The 19,507-nt window shown below is 48.1% G+C and overlaps 1 protein-coding gene across 1 annotated transcript in view; it reads left to right on the forward strand.

Annotated features, from left to right (window-relative positions):
- FREM1 (FRAS1 related extracellular matrix 1) overlaps positions 1-14,273 on the forward strand; it is a 264,848-nt gene extending 250,575 nt beyond the window's left edge. The window contains exons 37-38 of the mRNA XM_056521167.1: positions 12,522-12,607; positions 13,253-14,273. Coding sequence (XP_056377142.1) covers positions 12,522-12,607; positions 13,253-13,446 — 280 coding nt within the window. The 3' untranslated portion in view covers positions 13,447-14,273. The remainder of the gene's footprint in view (positions 1-12,521; positions 12,608-13,252) is intronic.
- Positions 14,274-19,507: the final 5,234 nt, after the last annotated feature.

Below are 19,507 nucleotides of genomic sequence, written 5' to 3' on the forward strand. Positions count from 1 at the left end.
AAAATGGAATCCTTAACGCCATTCTCCTAGTTAGCCGGCACCATTTTGGCAAATGCCCACTGACCCATCTGCCATATTTGTTATTCATCTCCTCCTGTGGGGTGGGAGGAGTTTTTGGAAATCCATTATCTCTGGCACCCTGGCACATCGCCCAGGGGGGTCCTGAGACCCCCCCATGTCGGCGATCGGAGAAAATTGCATGTCAATTCAGACATGCGATTTTCTCCAATTCCGGGCTGATCGGGTCTCTGGTGACCCGATCACCCGGAAAATAGGGCTGATCGGAGCTGTCAGCAACAGCCCCGATCAGCCTAAAGGATAGGAGTGAGGTCGCAAAGCTGCGATCTCCTCCTATCCCCTGGCATTAGTAAGAACGGAGTTCTGACCAATGGCAGCGCAGGACAGGGGGTTGCCATGGCAACCCCCTGTTCTGCCCGCCCCTGGATGTTGAGGGGCTCTGGGAAGAAGATGGAGGCCGTACCTGCAGGAGAAGATGCCTGGTGACCTGGGATCTTCGCTGGAGCCTGCTGGATCTTTGCTCAGGTAGGGAATCGACAGTGGGGGGGATTGAAAGTGAAAGTAAAACGATCTTTACTGGGTCAACCACTAGGGGGGCCAAACTGCAACTCCCAGCATGCCCAGACAGCCAAAGGCTGTCTGGGCATGCTGGGAGTTGTAGTTTTGCAACATCTGGAGGGTCACAGTTTGGAGACCACTGTTACAGTGGTGCCGAAACAGTAGCCCTCCAGATGTTGCCAAACTACAACTCTCAGCATGCCTCGACTGCCCAGGCATGCTGGGAGTTGTAGTTCTGTAACATCTGTCCCTTCAGATTTAGCAGTTTTCATGACATTTTTGAAAATTGCTGCTCTACTTTGAAGCCCTCTAATTTTTTCAAAAAGCAAAAGTATGTCCATTTTATGATGCCAACATAAAGTGGACATATTGTATTTGTGAAGAAAAATAAAATTTATTTGGAATATCCATTTTCCTTACAAGTAGTGAGCTTCAAAGTTAGAAAAATGCAAAATTTTCTAAATTTTCATGAAATTTTGGGATTTTTCACCAAAAAAGGATGCAATTAATGCCGAAAATTTACCACCAAAATAAAGTAGAATATGTCACAAAAAAACAGTCTCAGAATCAGAATATTCGGTAAAAGTGTTTTCGCGTTATTAATTCGTAAAGTGACGGTGGTCATAATTGCGAAAAAGGGCTCAGTCCTTAAGGTGAAAAAGGGCTGTGTCCTTAAGGGGTTAAACTCAGGAAAGGTGGTAGAAATTCATTGATTTCTTTAACAATTGGATATGTCATGATGGCAGTCATCTGATTTATTCACGTGACTTCATCAGCTGTGAAAGGCCAGCCAAAACTACACCCTTGCTTCTGTAGCCTTATACGCTTAGCCTTAACCCCTTAAGGACCGGAGGTTTTTCCGTTTTTGCATTTTCGTTTTTTGCTCCTTGCCTTTAAAAAATCATAACTCTTTCAAATTTACACCTAAAAATCCATATGATGGCTTATTTTTTGCGCCACCAATTCTACTTTGTAATGACGTCAGTCATTTTGCCCAAAAATCTATGGTGAAGCGGGAAAAAAAATCATTGTGCGACAAAATTTTAAAAAAAACGCTGTTTTGTAATTTTGGGGGCTTCCGTTTCTACGTAGTACATTTTTCGGTAAAAATGACACCTGATATGTATTCTGTAGGTCCATACGATTAAAATGATACCCTACTTATATAGGTTTGATTTTGTCGGACTTCTGGAAAAAATCATAACTACATGCAGGAAAATTAATACGTTTAAAATTGTCATCTTCTGACCCCTATAACTTTTTTATTTTTCCGTGTATGGGGCGGTATGAGGGCTCATTTTTTGCGCCGTGATCTGAAGTTTTTAACGGTACCATTTTTGCATTGATAGGACTTATTGATCGCTTTTTATTCATTTTTTCATGATATAAAAAGTGACCAAAAATGCACTATTTTGGACTTTGGAATTTTTTTGCGCGCACGCCATTGACCGTGCGGTTTAATTAACGATATATTTTTATAATTCGGACATTTCCGCACGCGGCGATACCATTTATGTTTATTTTTATTTTTATTTACACTGTGTTTTTTCTTTTATGGGAAAAGGGGGGTGATTCAAACTTTTAATAGGGAAGGGGTTAAATGATGTTTATTCACTTTTTTTTTTGCACTTTTTTTTTGCAGTGTTATAGGTCCCATAGGGACCTATAACACTGCACACACTGATCTTTTACATTGATCACTGGTTTCTCATAAGAAACCAGTGATCGATGATTCTGCCGCATGACTGCTCATGCCTGGATCTCAGGCACTGAGCTGTCATTCGGCGATCGGACAGCGAGGAGGCAGGTAGGGGCCCTCCCGCTGTCCTGTCAGCTGTTCGGGATGCCGCGATTTCACCGCGGCTATCCCGAACAGCCCACTGAGCTAGCCGGCATGCTTTCGGTTTCACTTTAGACGCGGCGTTCAACTTTGAACGCCGCGTCTAAAGGGTTAATAGCGCGCGGCACAGCGATCAATGCCGCGCGCTATTAGCCACGGGTCCCGGCCGTTGTTAGAGGCCGGGCCCGAACCGCTATGACGCGGGGCCACGCCGTGGCCCCGCGTTATAGATCGGGAGTGGACACATGACGTTCCAGTACGTCATGTGTCCTTAAGGGGTTAAGCTGAGTGTATTGTCCAGCTCTCATAGTTGTAAACTGTATGTACACCTACGTGGTGTACTTTTTTTTTCTGAAAAACTATTTTGGCTTAGTTACTGTGAAAGGCCAGACAAAGCTACACCCTTGTTTTTGTAGCCTTAAACAGTTTTAAGCTGAGTATATTGTCCAGCTCTCATAAGAGTACAGTTTTAACCCCTTAAGGACCCAGGGTGTAGAGGTACACCCTGACGTCCAGGGACTTAAGGACCTAGAGCGTACCTGTACGCCCGAGGGAATTCCGTTCCCCGCCACACACCGGGCGGGGACAGGATCAGGATACCTGCTGAAATCATTCAGCAGGCACCCCATGCAAACCCCTGCAGACACCCCGCCCCCCCAATTCAGATCGTCAACTTGTGGCGACTCCGGGTCAGCCTTCTGCTGTTGCCTAGCAACAACTCCCAGCATGCACAAAAAGGCATGCTTGAAGTTGTTTTTATGCAACAGCAGAAGGCACAACTACAATTCCCAGCATGCCCTTTGGTAGTTTGTGCATACTGGGGGTTGTAGTTATGCAACAGCTGGAGGCACATTTTTTCTATCAAAAAGTGTACCTCCAGCTGTTGTATAACTACAACTCCCAGCATGCACGGACAGCCAAATGGCATGCTGGAAGTTGCATTAGTGTGACTCCAGCTGTTGCATAACTGCAAGTCCCAGCATGCCCTTCAGCTGTAAGTCATGCTGAGAGTTGTAGTTTTTGCAACAGCTGAAGGCACACTGGTTGCGAAATACTGAGAGTTTGTTACCTAACTCAGTGTTTTGCAACCAGTGTGCCTCCAGCTGTTGCAAACTACAACTCCAAGCATGCACTGATAGACTGTACATGCTAGGAGTTACAGTTTTGCAACAGCTGGAGGCACACTGGTTGCGAAACACTGAGTTAAGTAACAAACTCTGTGTTTTGCAACCAGTGTGCCTCCAGCTGTTGCATAACTACAACCCCCAGCATGCACGGACAGCCAAAGGGCATACTGGGAGTTGTAGTTTTGCAACAGCTGAAGGTTTTCCCCCCCTCCCCCCAAGTGAATGTACAGGGGGTTTTCTCGCTGCAAATTTGAGATGCAGCTAATTTTCTGCTGCAGCTCAAACTCCCAGCAGGAAATTCGCAGTGAACCCCAGCCTGTGTTAATGTACCCTAAAAATACTACACTACACCTACACAAATTAAAAAGTAAAACACAACATATATATATCTATATATATCTATATATATATATATATATATATATATATATATATATATATATATACCCCTACACAGTCCCCTCCCCCCCCCCCCCCCCCGCCCCAAAATGGAAAACGTCTGGTATGGCACTGGTTCCAAAACAAAGCCTTCAGCTGTTGCAGAACAACAGCTCCCAGTATTGCTGCACAGCTATGGACTGTCCAGGCATGCTGGGAGTTTTGCAACAGCTGGAGGCACCCTGTTTGGGAAACACTGCTGTAGGATAATTTTAGTATTGGAGGCAAGTGTCATTCCTGCATCCGGGTCTATCCCTTTGCAAATCCCTAATTTAGGCCTCAAATGCGCATGGCACTCTATCACTTTGGAGCCCTGTCGTATTTCAAGGCAACAGTTTAGGGCCACATATGGGATATTTCCATACTCGAGAGAAATTGCCTAACAAATTTTGATGGGCTTTTCTCCCTTTACCCCTTATGAAAAGGTAAAGTTGGGGTCTACTCCATCATGTTATTGTACAAATTTTATTTTTACACTAACATGCTGGTGTTGCCCCATACTTTTCATTTTCACAAGAGATAGAAGGAAAAAAAGACCCCCAAAATTTGTAACACAATTTCTTCTGAGTATGGAAATACCCCAAATTTGGACGTAAAATGCTCTGCGGGCGCACAACAGGGCTCAGGAGTGAGAGCGCACCATGAACATTTGACGTGAATTGCACAGGGTTACAGCTGTTCTGACATAAACGGAAAAAAACGCTCACATGTGACCCCATTTTGGAAACTATACCCCTCACGGAACGTAACAAGGGGTATAGTGAGCCTTAAGACCCCCACAGGTGTTTGAAGAATTTTCGTTAAAGTTGGACTTGAAAATGCCCCACTGGTGTCTGACAGATTTCTTGAACAGTGGTCCATGAAAATGAAAAATTTTATTTTTCATTTGCACAGCCCACTGTTCCAAAAGTCTGTAAAACGCCAGTGGGGTGTAAAATGCTCCCTGCAACCCTTATTACAATCCGTGAGGGGTGTAGTTTCCGAAATAAGGTCACATGTGTGTGTGTGTGTGTGGGGGGGGGGGGGGTCCACTGTTCTAGCACCATGGGGGCTTTGTAAACACACATGGCCCCCAACTTCCATTCCAAACAAATTCTCTCTCCAAAAGCCCATTGGCGTTCCTTCTCTTCTGAGCATTGTAGTGCGCCCACGGAGAACTTTATATCCACATATGGGGTATTTCTCCTATTACCCCTTGTAAAAATGGTAAATTTTGGGGGAAAACTGAGTTTTAGAGAAATTTACACATCCGACTTTAACGAAAAGTCATCAAACACCTGTGGGGTGTTACGGCTCACTGTACCCATTGTTACATGCCATGAGGTGTGTAGTTTACAAAATATTATGCAATGTGGATTTGTTTTGCTGTCCTGGCTTCCTAAATGCGACATGCCCCCTAAAAACCATTTCAGCAAAATTCACTCTCCAAAATCTGAGCCCTCTAGTGCACCCACAGAGCACTTTACGTTTACATATGAGGCATTTCTTTACTCAAGAGAAATTGGGTTAAAAATTGTCTCCTTTTACCCCTTGTAAAAATTCAAAAACTGGGTCTACAAGAACACGTTAGTGTAAAAAATGGAGATTTTGAATTTTCACTTTTCTGCTATTCCTGTGAAACACCTAAAGGGTTAACAAACTTTATGAATGTAATTTTGTATACTTTGAGGGGTGCAGTTTTTATTGGGTCATTTATGGGGTATTTCTAATATGAAGGCCCTTCAAATCCACTTCAAAACTAAACTGGTCTCTGAAAGATTCCGATTTTGAAAATTTTGTGAAAAATTGGAAAATTGCTGCTGAACTTTAAAGGACTCTGATGTCTTCCAAAAGTAAACATATGTCAACTTTATGATGTAAACATAAAGTAGACATAATGTATATGTGAATCAATATATAATGTATTTGGGATGTCCATTGTCCTTATAAACAGAGAGTTTCAAAGTAAAAAAAAAATCAAAATTTTCAAATTTTTCATCATGAAAAAAACAATCTTGGAATCAGAATGAAAAGCAAAAGCATCCCAGAGTTATTAATGCTTAAAGTGACAGTGGTCAGATTTGCAAAAAATGCTTGGGTCCTTAAGAGGTTAAGCTGAGCTCTCGTAGTTTTGTCCAGCTCTCGTAGTTTTAAACTGTATGTACACCTATGTGGTGTACGTTTTTTATTCTTAAAAACTAATTTTGGCCTAGTTACTGTGAAAGGCCAGACAAAGCTGCACCCTTGTTTCTGTAACCTTATACAGTTTTAAGCTGAGCGTATTGTCCAGCTCTCATAGTTGTAAACTGTACGTCCACCTACATGGTGTACTTTTTTTTTCCTGAAAAACTAATTTGGACCTAGTTACTGTGAAAGGCCAGACAAAGCCACACACTTGTTTCGGTAGTCTAATACAGGTTTAATCGCATTGTCATCCTCTCATAAGTGTAACATATACGCACTCAGCTGTTGTATAAGTATGTCAGACAGAGAAGTGCCCAGGATGTGCAGTGGAGTGGCAGAGGCCTAAATTCATCAGGCGCAGGCAGATGTCACAGCAGAGTAGGGACGTGTGGCAGCAGGAGTAGCTGTGAAAGGTCTGAGCTCCCTGTGTCAGCTAGCAGTCTCGACCAGCAACCCAGCAGCCGCGATTGATTGATTCATTCGGTCATCCATTTCATCCCAAGTGACATCCGACACCCCCAGTCAACAGTAGGTGGGTTCCTCAGACTCAACCCTCAGTTGGCATGGTCCTCATGCTGCTGCTGCCACCTCCAGGCTCTGTCATTGTGCTGCCATATGGACTCCTCGTGCTGATGCTGCCACCTCCAGGCTCTCTCACTGTGCTGCCATGTGCTCTCCTCACACTGATGTTGCCACGTCCAGGCTCTGTCGTTGTGCTGCCATATGGTCTCCTCATGCTGATGCTTCCACTTTCAGGCTCTGTCATTGTGCCGCCATATGGTCTCCTCATGCTGATACTGCCACCTCCAGGCTCTCCGATTGTGCGGCTATATGGTCTCCTCATGCTGATGCTGCCACCTCAAGGTTCTGCCATTGTGCCACCATATGGTCTCCTCATGCTGATGCTACCACCTCCAGGCTCTCTCATTGTGCTGCCATGGATACTGTAAAACATAATTAAGGTGCTGGTCCCCAGTTACAGAAATTCCTCCACATCAGACCACAAATCACCACAAATAAGTATTGAGGATATGCATTAGCTAAAACTTAACTTTTCTTAGGATAAAATATATGGACCCCAATTTTTTTTTAAATCTACCAAAAGGAAAAGTGTGCAAAAAAACACCATGTGCCACCTACACCACGAAGTATTGATGGGATGCAAAGACCTCTAAATGGTGGAAAGGAACAACGTATCTTCCATTGTAACAGGTTGGGGTAAAAACTTCCCCTGTAAGGCCCTACTCCCGCACTATTAATTATTTTCTTGGCAATTGTTACTTGCCCTTATAAGGATGGCCCCACACAGGAACCTCTCCCTATTTCCACCTAAAAACACTGCCATTTCCCAGGGATTTTAGGTGGAAATAGGAAGAGGTTCCTGTGTGGGGCCACCCTTTTTAGGGCAAGTAACACTTGCCAAAAAGGAAATTAATAGGGGAAGAGTAGGGTCTTACAGGGGACGTTTTTACCCCCACCTGCTACAATGGACAATACATTGTTCCCTTCCACCTTTTGGAGGCAAGAGTTACTTGTCCTAAAAGTTACTTGTTTTAAAATGGCAGCCCCACACAGGAACCACTCCCTATTTCCAACTAAGAACCCTGGGAAATTGCAGTGTTTGTAGGTGGAAATAGGGAGAGCTTGCTGTGTGTGACTGTCTTTTTTAGGGCAAGTAACAGTTGCCAAGAAGGGAATTAATAGTGCGAGAGTAGGGTCTTACAGGGGAAGTTTTTACCCCCACCGGTTACAATGAACCATACATTGTTCCTTTCCACTTTTTAGAGGTCTTTATATCACATCAGTGGCACAGTGTTTTTTGCACACCTTTTCTTTTGTTAAATGAAAAAAATTGGGTACATATATTTTATTCTAAGAATATTATTAAAAGTTAAGTTTTACGTAATGCATATCCTCAATACTGCACACTAACACTTTTACAAAAGAGACCGTTTTCTTCTGCCACCTGCCTCAGCAACTATTCTGATCTTGCCACCTGGTTGATGCCACACATCTGATGCCAAGTTCTCCTTCTTTCAACCACTTTCGTCACCAGGTACTGGTATTGCCACCCACCGCCCCACTCTGTCACTGGGTCACTTTCTGGACTCCTGATGCTGCTGATGCCACGTCCAGGCTGTCTCATTCTGCTACCATATGTTCTCCTCAAGCTGATGCCAGCTCCAGACTGTCTCATTCTAACTGCAGACTGCATAAATGCAATGTAAACCCAGCCTGATTTAATGTATCTAGCACATGTAAAGATTTAAAGGATTATGTCTGTCTAACTATTTTGAAGTTTGTTTAAACTCTGGCAATACGTCTGTGTATCCAGCTTTGTTGCTTCAGCTAAAGTTACCCCCAATTGACTGGATAGGGAGTAAATGTCTGATCTCCTGAAAAAAAATGTTGAATATAAAGTAAAAAAAAAAAAACACCTATTAACCCCTTCCTTATTAAAAGTTTAAATCACCCCCCTTTTCCCAAATTCCCAAATTCCATATATAAAAAAAGTTACCATAATAAAAATAAACATATGTGGTATCGCCACATGTGTAAATGTCCGAACTATAAAAATATATTGTTAATTAAACCACATGGTCAATGTCCAAAGTCAAAATAGCGTGTTTTTGGTCACTTTTTATATTGTGAAAAAATTAAGACAAAATCAAACCTATATAAGTAGGGTATCATTTTAATCATATGGATCTACAGAATAAAGAGAGGGTGTAATTTTTACCAAAAAATGTACTGCCTAGAAATGGAAGCCCCCAAAATTGCAAAATTGTGTTTTTTCTTCAATTTTGTCACACAATTATTTTTTATTTGGTTTTGCCGTAGATTTTTGGGTAAAATGACTGATGTCATTACAAAGTAGAATTGGTGGCGCAAAAAATAAGCCATCATATGGATTTTTAGGTGCAAAATTGAAAGGGCTATGATTTTTTAAATGTAAGGAGGAAAAAACGAAAGTGCAAAAACTGGAAAAAGCTCGGTCCTTAACCCCTTAAGGACTCAGGATTTTTCCGTTTTTGCACTTTCGTTTTTTCCTCCTTACCTTTTAAAAATCATAACCCTTTCAATTTTCCACCTAAAAATCCATATTATGGCTTATATTTTGCGTCGCCAATTCTACTTTGCAGTGACATTAGTCATTTTACCCAAAAATGCACGGCGAAACGGAAAAAAAAATCATTGTGCGACAAAATCGAAAAACAAACGCCATTTTGTAACTTTGGGGGGCTTCCGTTTCTACGCAGTGCATATTTCGGTAAAAATTACGCCTTATCTTTATTCTGTAGGTCCATACGGTTAAAATGATACCCTACTTATATAGGTTTGATTTTGTCGCACTTCTGGAAAAAATCATAACTACATGCAGGAAAATTTATACGTGTTACGCCTAGCGCTCCGGGTCCCCGCTCCTCCCCGGAGCGCTCACGGCGTCTCTCTCCCCGCAGCGCCCCGGTCAGTCCCGCTGACCGGGAGCGCTGCACTGTCATGGCCGTCGGGGATGCGATTCGCACAGCGGGACGCGCCCGCTCGCGAATCGCATCCCAGGTCACTTACCCGTCTCGGTCCCCTGCTGTCATGTGCTGGCGCGCGCGGCTCCGCTCTCTAGGGCGCGCGCGCGCCAGCTCTCTTCGACTTAAAGGGCCTATCCAGTCGCATCAAGGATGTGCTGGCCGCACGAGAGATTCCTGCCAACCTCCAAGAACTCATCCATTTGGCTACCCGCATTGACATGCGTTTTTCTGAGCGACACCAAGAGCTCCGCCAGGAAAAAGACTTAGATCTCTGGGCACCTCTCCCACAGCATCCTTTGCAGTCTATGCCTGGGCCTCCCGCCGAGGAGGCCATGCAAGTGGATCGGTCTCGCCTGACCCAGGAAGAGAGGAATCGCCGTAGAGAAGAAAATCTCTGTCTGTACTGTGCCAGTACCGAGCATTTCTTGGTGGATTGCCCTATCCGTCCTCCACGCCTGGGAAACGCACGCACGCACCCAGCTCACGTGGGTGTGGCATCTCTTGGTTCTAAGTCTTCTTCTCCACGTCTCACGGTGCCCGTGCGGATTTCTCCTACAGCCAACTCCTCCCTCTCAGCCGTGGCCTGCTTGGACTCTGGTGCCTCCGGGAATTTTGTTTTGGAGTCCTTTGTTAATAAGTTCAGCATCCCGGTGACCCGTCTCGTCAAACCGCTCTACATTTCCGCGGTCAACGGAGCCAGATTGGACTGCACCGTGCGTTACCGCACAGAACCCCTCCTGATGTCTATCGGACCCCACCACGAAAGGATTGAGTTCTTCATTCTCCCCAACTGTACCTCTGAGGTCCTCCTCGGTCTGCCATGGCTCCGGCTTCATTCCCCCACCCTTGATTGGACCACCGGGGAGATAAAGAACTGGGACTCTGCCTGCCATAGGAAGTGCCTCTCCCCCCCTCCCAGTCCCGTCAGGCAAACCTCTGTGCCTCCTCATGGCCCCCGTCCTGGTGTCACACTGCCCCGTGCCAGGCTTCGCCCTCTGCCCTCCCTCCCCATTCCCACTCCTGCTGTACTGCCTGCCGTTGAGGAAACCCTCCATTCTTTCCCGGTGTCCTCATCCCAGGGGAGGCAGTTACCGGTCAAAGAAAAGGGGAGACCTAAGGGGGGGGGTACTGTTACGCCTAGCGCTCCGGGTCCCCGCTCCTCCCCGGAGCGCTCACGGCGTCTCTCTCCCCGCAGCGCCCCGGTCAGTCCCGCTGACCGGGAGCGCTGCACTGTCATGGCCGTCGGGGATGCGATTCGCACAGCGGGACGCGCCCGCTCGCGAATCGCATCCCAGGTCACTTACCCGTCTCGGTCCCCTGCTGTCATGTGCTGGCGCGCGCGGCTCCGCTCTCTAGGGCGCGCGCGCGCCAGCTCTCTGCGACTTAAAGGGCCAGCGCACCAATGATTGGTGCCTGGCCCAATTAGCTTAATTGGCTCCCATCTGCTCCCTGCCTTTATCTGACCTCCTCCCATGCACTCCCTTGCCGGATCTTGTTGCCTTGTGCCAGTGAAAGCGTTTTGTGTGTCCAAAGCCTGTGTACCTGAACTTCTGCTACCCATCCTGACTACGAACCTTGCCGCCTGCCCCCGACCTTCTGCTACGTCTGACCTTGCCTCTGCCTAGTCCTTCTGTCCCACGCCTTCTCAGCAGTCAGCGAGGTAGAGCCGTTGCTAGTGGATACGACCTGGTTGCTACTGCCGCAGCAAGACCATCCCGCTTTGCGGCGGGCTCTGGTGAAAACCAGTGGCCTCTTAGAACCGGTCCACTAGCACTAGTATTTTTTTACACTGTTTTATTTTTTTTATGGGAAAAGGGGGGTGATTCAAACTTTTATTAGGGAAGGGGTTAAAGGACCTTTATTAACACTTTTCTTTAACTTTTTTTTTGCAGTGTTATAGGTCCCATAGGGACCTATAACACTGCACACACTGATCTCTCATCCTGATCACAGGCGTGTATTAACACGCCTGTGATCAGCATTATCGGCGCTTGACTGCTCCTGCCTGGATCTCAGGCACGGAGCAGTCATTCGTCGATCGGACACCGAGGAGGCAGGTAAGAGCCCTCCCGGTGTCCGATCAGCTGTTCGGGACGCCGCGATTTCACAGCGGCGGTCCCGAACAGCCCGACTGAGCAGCCAGGATACTTTCAGTTTCACTTTAGAAGCGGCGGTCAGCTTTGACTGCCGCTTCTAAAGGGTTAATACCGCACATCGCCGCGATCGGCGATGTGTGGTATTAGCCGCGGGTCCCGGCCGTTGATTAGCGCCGGGACCGACGCGATATGATGCGGGATCGCGGCGTGATCCCACTTCATATCGCGGGAGCCGGCGCAGGACGTAAATATACGTTCTGCGTCGTTAAGGGGTTAAGGGGTTAAAATTTAACATTTCTGCCAAAGCCTACATGTATAGGTGAATTTACATTGTTGGCCTATCAGTGTGTTTTGCAGTGTGGTAGGAAACTGGAGTACCTAGAGGAAACCCACACAAACACAGGGAGAACAAACAAACTTGTTGCAGATGTTGTCCTTGGTGGCATATGAACCTAGAACTCCAGTGATGTAAAGTAACAATGCTTACTACTGAGCCAACAACTTTTTCCATGGGAGTATTGCCTGTCCTATAACATTCTCTACAACAGCTTGATGGTCTCCCCAAGGAGACACATTGTCCCCTCAGACCTATTTGTGTGAATAATACTAATAGGGAGATAAACAGAAACTAAATGTTTTGTGTTTTAAGGCAAATACAATCATTTATCTGTCTAACAAGTTATAGTTCGACATATGCTAAACAAATAATTATTAAATTAATGCTCAAACCAAAATTCATTTTGTTTTATTGCAGATACAATGCCAGACTTGTAGACATTTTCTCTAAAGAACAGATGGACTGGATGTGGAATTTTAGTGGGAGGAAATCATTTTGGATTGGTAAGAATTCAAGTATGATCATAATTAAAATGCACCTTCACTTTTATCTGTCTTGGAACATCACACGAAACTACAATCCACTATGCCTGTATGAATGAAGAGGTCCATAGCGGAAACCATTATTACTAGGGTGTCTTGGGCCCACCAGACAAAATGATTCTTAGGTCACACTCTCCAACTGTACAGAACATGCACATCCATTTTTTATTTGATCATAACTATATCATTAGTCACAAAACAAGAGTTAATTTAAATAGGTAATTTGGAAATCTGATAAGACCATAATGGTATGAGTCAGATCCAAATTTGGTTCTTTTTTTCTGGAAACCCAAGGATGATTTTCTTCTGCTGGAACTTTAAGACTCATTATTGTATCGTAGGCTTGGCCCACTGGAAGATAATCTGCTTGTTTGCAGATATCTCTGTTTTTTAAATGCAGCCCACTTTCTTATGCACATGCCATAATTTTTCTATATACTGTAGACCACTGTCTAAAAATATGTAGAAAAAGGGTTCATAGATAGATGGGCAGTAGCTGTGTCATCTATGGAGGGCAAACATGGTTAAATGATCCTGCAGTGTATACATATTTACTTGCAATCCACATAAAAGCTTTACATACAAACTATTTATTTTCCTGTAAAGGCCTTAACAATCGAGTAAACCATGGTAGATGGGAATGGAGCAAAGGAGAGAAGGCTGTGTATACCAACTGGAAAAGAAACCCACCTCGCCATTCAAGAAAGGGGAGAAATTGTGTTTCAGTTCAAAAGAAAGGAAAATGGCAGGTCAAGAACTGCCGAAAGAATTATCATTATATTTGCTTGAAAAATATGTAACAAATCTGGCTTTTACAAAGTGGTGTACATTTCTAAATATATTTATTGATCAGATTTTTTTTTAATTTTTTTGATTTCTTTGCCCTTGTTTATACTACAAGTGTAAATTTCTAATATATCTCAGTATCAATCTTATCTTATATCCATCCATCTATGTTTATTTTCCTTCAAAACTTGTATAACAAGTTGAGTGCTAGAGTAATTGATATCTTACATTAGTAAGAAGTATTGATTGGATTTTGACTAGTGTTATTTCATATGCTTGATCTCATCCTTGTTTTCCAAGTTGTAAAAAGTTTTAATCACAAAAATCTCAACAGTACAAAAGACTAAGGTGGTTATTCATCATTGTGTTCTATGCCTTTTTATGGTCTATATCTGCAAATTTTCTTTACTTTCGCACTAATTGCATTTTTTTTGTCCTAAATTTTGACCTTTTGGTCTTGCTAAACCAGTTTTTGAAGTGACGGATGCAGTGGTAATGTATTTATTATCTGCGTGCTTTAAAATTTTGCGAAAAATCTTCCGCAAATGGTGCAAAAAAAAACAAAACATAAATCTAGACCACCTCCTGACCAGGTCTAAAAAAATTACTACTCCTGTCTGTTTGCCAAAAATCAAAAAACATCAACCAAAGTGAATGTCACGATGCCGGCTGGCAGGAGGTGGATCCTCTGTGCCAGAGAGGGATGGCGAGGACCGTGCTAGTGGACCGGTTCTAAGACACTACTGGTTTTCACCAGAGCCCGCCGCAAAGCGGGATGGTCTTGCTGCGGCGGTAGTGACCAGGTCGTATCCACTAGCAACGGCACCTCTCTGGCTGCTGAAGATAGGCGAGGTACAAGGGAGTAGGCAGAAGCAAAGTCGGACGTAGCAGAAGGTCGGGGGCAGGCGGCAAGGTTCGTAGTCAGGGGAGATAGCAATAGTTCTGGTACACAGGGTATAAACACACAAAGAACGCTTTCACTGGCACTAAGGCAACAAGATCCGGCAAGGGAGTGCAAGGGAGGAGACTAGATATAAGCAGGGAACAGGTGGGAACCAATTAAGCTAATTGGGCCAGGCACCAATCATTGGTGCACTGGCCCTTTAAGTCTCAGGGAGCTGGCGCGCGCGCGCCCTAGAGAGCGGAGCCGCGCGCGCCAGCACATGACCGCAGGAGACGGGAACGGGTAAGTGACCTGGGATGCGACTCGCAAGCGGGCGCGTCCCGCTGTGCGAATCGCATCCCCAACGGCCATGGCAGAGCAGCGCTCCCGGTCAGCGCTGACCGGGGAGCTGCAGGGAGAAGGACGCCGTGAGCGCTCCGGGGAGGAGCGGGGACCCGGAGCGCTAGGCGTAACAGTACCCCCCCCTTAGGTCTCCCCTTCTCTTTATCGGGTAACTGCCTCCCCTGGGATGAGGACACCGGGAAAGGATGGAGGTGTTACGCCTAGCGCTCCGGGTCCCCGCTCCTCCCCGGAGCGCTCACGGCGTCTTTCTCCCTGCAGCGCCCCGGTCAGTCCCGCTGACCAGGAGCGCTGCACTGTGTTGGCCGTTGGGGATGCGATTCGCACAGCGGGACGCGCCCGCTCGCGAATCGCATCCCAGGTCACTTACCCGTCCCGGTCCCCTGCTGTCATGTGCTGGCGCGCGCGGCTCCGCTCTCTAGGGCGCGCGCGCGCCAGCTCTCTGAGACTTAAAGGGCCAGTGCACCAATGATTGGTGCCTGGCCCAATTAGCTTAATTGGCTCCCACCTGCTCCCTGCCTTTATCTAGTCTCCTCCCTTGCACTCCCTTGCCGGATCTTGTTGCCTTGTGCCAGTGAAAGCGTTTAGTGTGTCCAAAGCCTGTGTACCTGAACTTCTGCTACCCATCCTGACTACGAACCTTGCCGCCTGCCCCCGACCTTCTGCTACGTCTGACCTTGCTTCTGCCTACTCCCTTGTACCGCGCCTATCTTCAGCAGCCAGAGAGGTGAGCCGTTGCTAGTGGATACGACCTGGTCACTACCGCCGCAGCAAGACCATCCCGCTTTGCGGCGGGCTCTGGTGAAAACCAGTAGTGGCTTAGAACCGGTCCACTAGCACGGTCCACGCCAATCCCTCTCTGGCACAGAGGATCCACTACCTGGAAGCCGAATCGTGACAGTAGATCCGGCCATGGATCCCGCTGAGGTGCCGCTGCCAAGTCTCGCTGATCTTCCCACGGTGGTCGCTCAGCAATCGCAGCAGATTGCCCAACAAGGACAGCAGCTGTCGCAGTTGACCGCCATGTTACAGCAAATTCTGCCTCTGCTACAGCAACAACCATCTCCTCCGCCAGCTCCTGCACCTCCTCCGCAGCGAGTGGCCGCTCCTAACCTCCGCTTGTCCCTGCCGGACAAATTTGATGGGGACTCCAGACTCTGCCGTGGATTTTTGTCTCAGTGTTCCCTGCATATGGAGATGTTGTCTGACTTGTTTCCTACAGAACGGTCTAAGGTGGCGTTCGTAGTAAGTCTTCTTTCAGGAAAGGCCTTGTCTTGGGCCACACCGCTCTGGGACCGCAATGATCCTGCCACAGCCACAGTCCAGTCCTTCTTTGCTGAAGTCCGAAGTGTCTTTGAGGAACCTGCCCGAGCCTCTTCTGCTGAGACTGCCTTGCTGAACCTGGTCCAGGGTAATTCTTCCGTTGGCGAGTACGCCATACAATTCCGTACTTTTGCTTCTGAACTATCCTGGAATAATGAGGCTCTCTGCGCGACCTTTAAAAAAGGCCTATCCAGTCGCATCAAGGATGTGCTGGCCGCACGAGAGATTCCTGCCAACCTCCAAGAACTCATCCATTTGGCTACCCGCATTGACATGCGTTTTTCTGAGCGACACCAAGAGCTCCGCCAGGAAAAAGACTTAGATCTCTGGGCACCTCTCCCACAGCATCCTTTGCAGTCTTCGCCTGGGCCTCCCGCCGAGGAGGCCATGCAAGTGGATCGGTCTCGCCTGACCCAGGAAGAGAGGAATCGCCGTAGAGAAGAAAATCTCTGTCTGTACTGTGCCAGTACTGAGCATTTCTTGGTGGATTGCCCTATCCGTCCTCCACGCCTGGGAAACGCACGCACGCACCCAGCTCACGTGGGTGTGGCATCTTTTGCTTCTAAGTCTTCTTCTCCACGTCTCACGGTGCCCGTGCGGATTTCCTCTACAGCCAACTCCTCCATCTCAGCCGTGGCCTGCTTGGACTCTGGTGCCTCCGGGAAGTTTTTGTTGGAGTCCTTTGTTAATAGATTCAGCATCCCGGTGACCCGTCTCGTCAAACCGCTCTACATTTCCGCGGTCAACGGAGCCAGATTGGACTGCACCGTGCGTTACCGCACAGAACCCCTCCTGATGTCTATCGGACCCCACCACGAAAGGATTGAGTTCTTCATTCTCCCCAACTGTACTTCTGAGGTCCTCCTCGGTCTGCCTTGGCTCCGGCTTCATTCCCCCACCATTGATTGGACCACCGGGGAGATCAGGAACTGGGACTCTGCCTGCCACAGGAAGTGCCTCTCCCCCCCTCCCAGTCCCATCAGGCAAGCCTCTGTGCCTCCCCATGGCCCCCGTCCTGGTGTCACACTGCCCCGTGCCAGGCCTCGCCCTCTGCCCTCCCTCCCCATTCCCACTCCTGCTGTACTGCCTGCCGTTGAGGAAACCCTCCATTCTTTCCCGGTGTCCTCATCCCAGGGGAGGCAGTTACCGGACAAAGAGAAGGGGAGACCTAAGGGGGGGGGTACTGTTACGCCTAGCGCTCCGGGTCCCCGCTCCTCCCCGGAGCGCTCACGGCGTCTTTCTCCCTGCAGCGCCCCGGTCAGTCCCGCTGACCAGGAGCGCTGCACTGTGTTGGCCGTTGGGGATGCGATTCGCACAGCGGGACGCGCCCGCTCGCGAATCGCATCCCAGGTCACTTACCCGTCCCGGTCCCCTGCTGTCATGTGCTGGCGCGCGCGGCTCCGCTCTCTAGGGCGCGCGCGCGCCAGCTCTCTGAGACTTAAAGGGCCAGTGCACCAATGATTGGTGCCTGGCCCAATTAGCTTAATTGGCTCCCACCTGCTCCCTGCCTTTATCTAGTCTCCTCCCTTGCACTCCCTTGCCGGATCTTGTTGCCTTGTGCCAGTGAAAGCGTTTAGTGTGTCCAAAGCCTGTGTACCTGAACTTCTGCTACCCATCCTGACTACGAACCTTGCCGCCTGCCCCCGACCTTCTGCTACGTCTGACCTTGCTTCTGCCTACTCCCTTGTACCGCGCCTATCTTCAGCAGCCAGAGAGGTGAGCCGTTGCTAGTGGATACGACCTGGTCACTACCGCCGCAGCAAGACCATCCCGCTTTGCGGCGGGCTCTGGTGAAAACCAGTAGTGGCTTAGAACCGGTCCACTAGCACGGTCCACGCCAATCCCTCTCTGGCACAGAGGATCCACTACCTGGAAGCCGAATCGTGACAGGAGGGATTCCTCAACGGCAGGCAGAACCGCAGGAGTAGGAATGGGGAGAGAGGGCAGAGGGCGGGACCTGGCACGGGGCAGTGTGACACCAGGACGAGGGCCATGAGGGGACACAGAAGCTTGCCTGATGGAACTGGGAGGGGGGGAGGGGCATTTCCTGTGGCAGGCAGAGTCCTTAATGACCTTAGGGGGACCAGATACAGGAGGAACCACAGAGTTACGGCAAGGGTTACTGGGAACCGGTTTTAGACAGTTCTTGGAACAAGAGGACCCCCAACTCTTGATCTCCCCAGTGGACCAATCCAGGGTTGGGGAATGAAGTTGAAGCCAGGGAAGTCCAAGGAGAATTTCCGAGGTGCAATTGGGGAGGACCAAAAGTTCAATCCTCTCGTGGTGAGATCCGATGCTCATAAGAAGGGGCTCCGTGCGGAAACGTATGGTACAGTCCACCCTGGCTCCGTTGACCGCGGAAATGTGGAGTGGCTTGACAAGACGGGTCACCGGAATCCGGAATTTATTCACAAAGGAGTCCCGAACAAAATTCCCAGAAGCTCCAGAGTCCAGGCAGGCCACGGCTGAGAGGGGAGAGCTGGCTGAAGTGGAAATCCGAACAGGTACCGTGAGACGTGGAGAAGCCGACTTGGCATCAAGAGACGCCACACCCACGAGAGCTGAGTGCGAGCGTGCGTTTCCCAGACGTGGAGGACGGATTGGGCAATCCACCAGAAAATGTTCAGTACTGGCACAGTACAAACAAAGATTCTCTTCCTTACGACGATTCCTCTCTTCCAGGGTCAGGCGAGACCGATCCACTTGCATGGCCTCCTCGGCGGGAGGCCTAGGCGCAGATTGCAGTGGAGACTGTGGGAGAGGTGTCCAGAGATCTAAGTCCTTTTCCTGGCGGAGCTCTTGATGCCTCTCAGAAAAACGCATGTCAATGCGAGTGGCTAGATGAATGAGTTCATGCAGGTTAGCAGGAGTCTCTCGTGCGGCCAGAACATCCTTAATGTTGCTGGATAGGCCTTTTTTAAAGGTCGCGCAGAGAGCCTCATTATTCCAGGATAGTTCAGAAGCAAGAGTACGGAATTGTATGGCGTACTCGCCAACGGAGGAATTACCCTGGACCAGGTTCAGCAGGGCAGTCTCAGCAGAAGAGGCTCGGGCAGGTTCCTCAAAGACACTTCGAATTTCCGAGAAGAAGGAGTGTACAGAGGCAGTGACAGGGTCATCGCGGTCCCAGAGCGGTGTGGCCCATGACAGGGCTTTTCCAGACAGAAGGCTGACTACGAAAGCCACCTTAGACCTTTCAGTAGGAAACTGATCCGACATCATCTCCAGATGCAGGGAACATTGGGAAAGGAAGCCACGGCAAAACTTAGAGTCCCCATTAAATTTGTCCGGCAAAGACAGGCGGAGGCTAGGAGTGGCCACTCGCTGCGGAAGAGGTGCAGGAGCTGGCGGAGGAGATGGTTGCTGCTGCTGTAGCTGAGACTGAATCTGCTGTAGCTGCGACTGGAGTTGCTGAGTCATGGTGGTCAAGTACGACAGCTGGTGATCTTGTTGGGCAATTTGTCGGGCTTGCTGGGCGACCAGTGTGGGGAGGTCGGCGACAACAGGCA

This window comes from Hyla sarda, chromosome 1 (assembly GCF_029499605.1).
Source record: "Hyla sarda isolate aHylSar1 chromosome 1, aHylSar1.hap1, whole genome shotgun sequence".
Lineage (NCBI taxonomy): Eukaryota > Metazoa > Chordata > Amphibia > Anura > Hylidae > Hyla > Hyla sarda.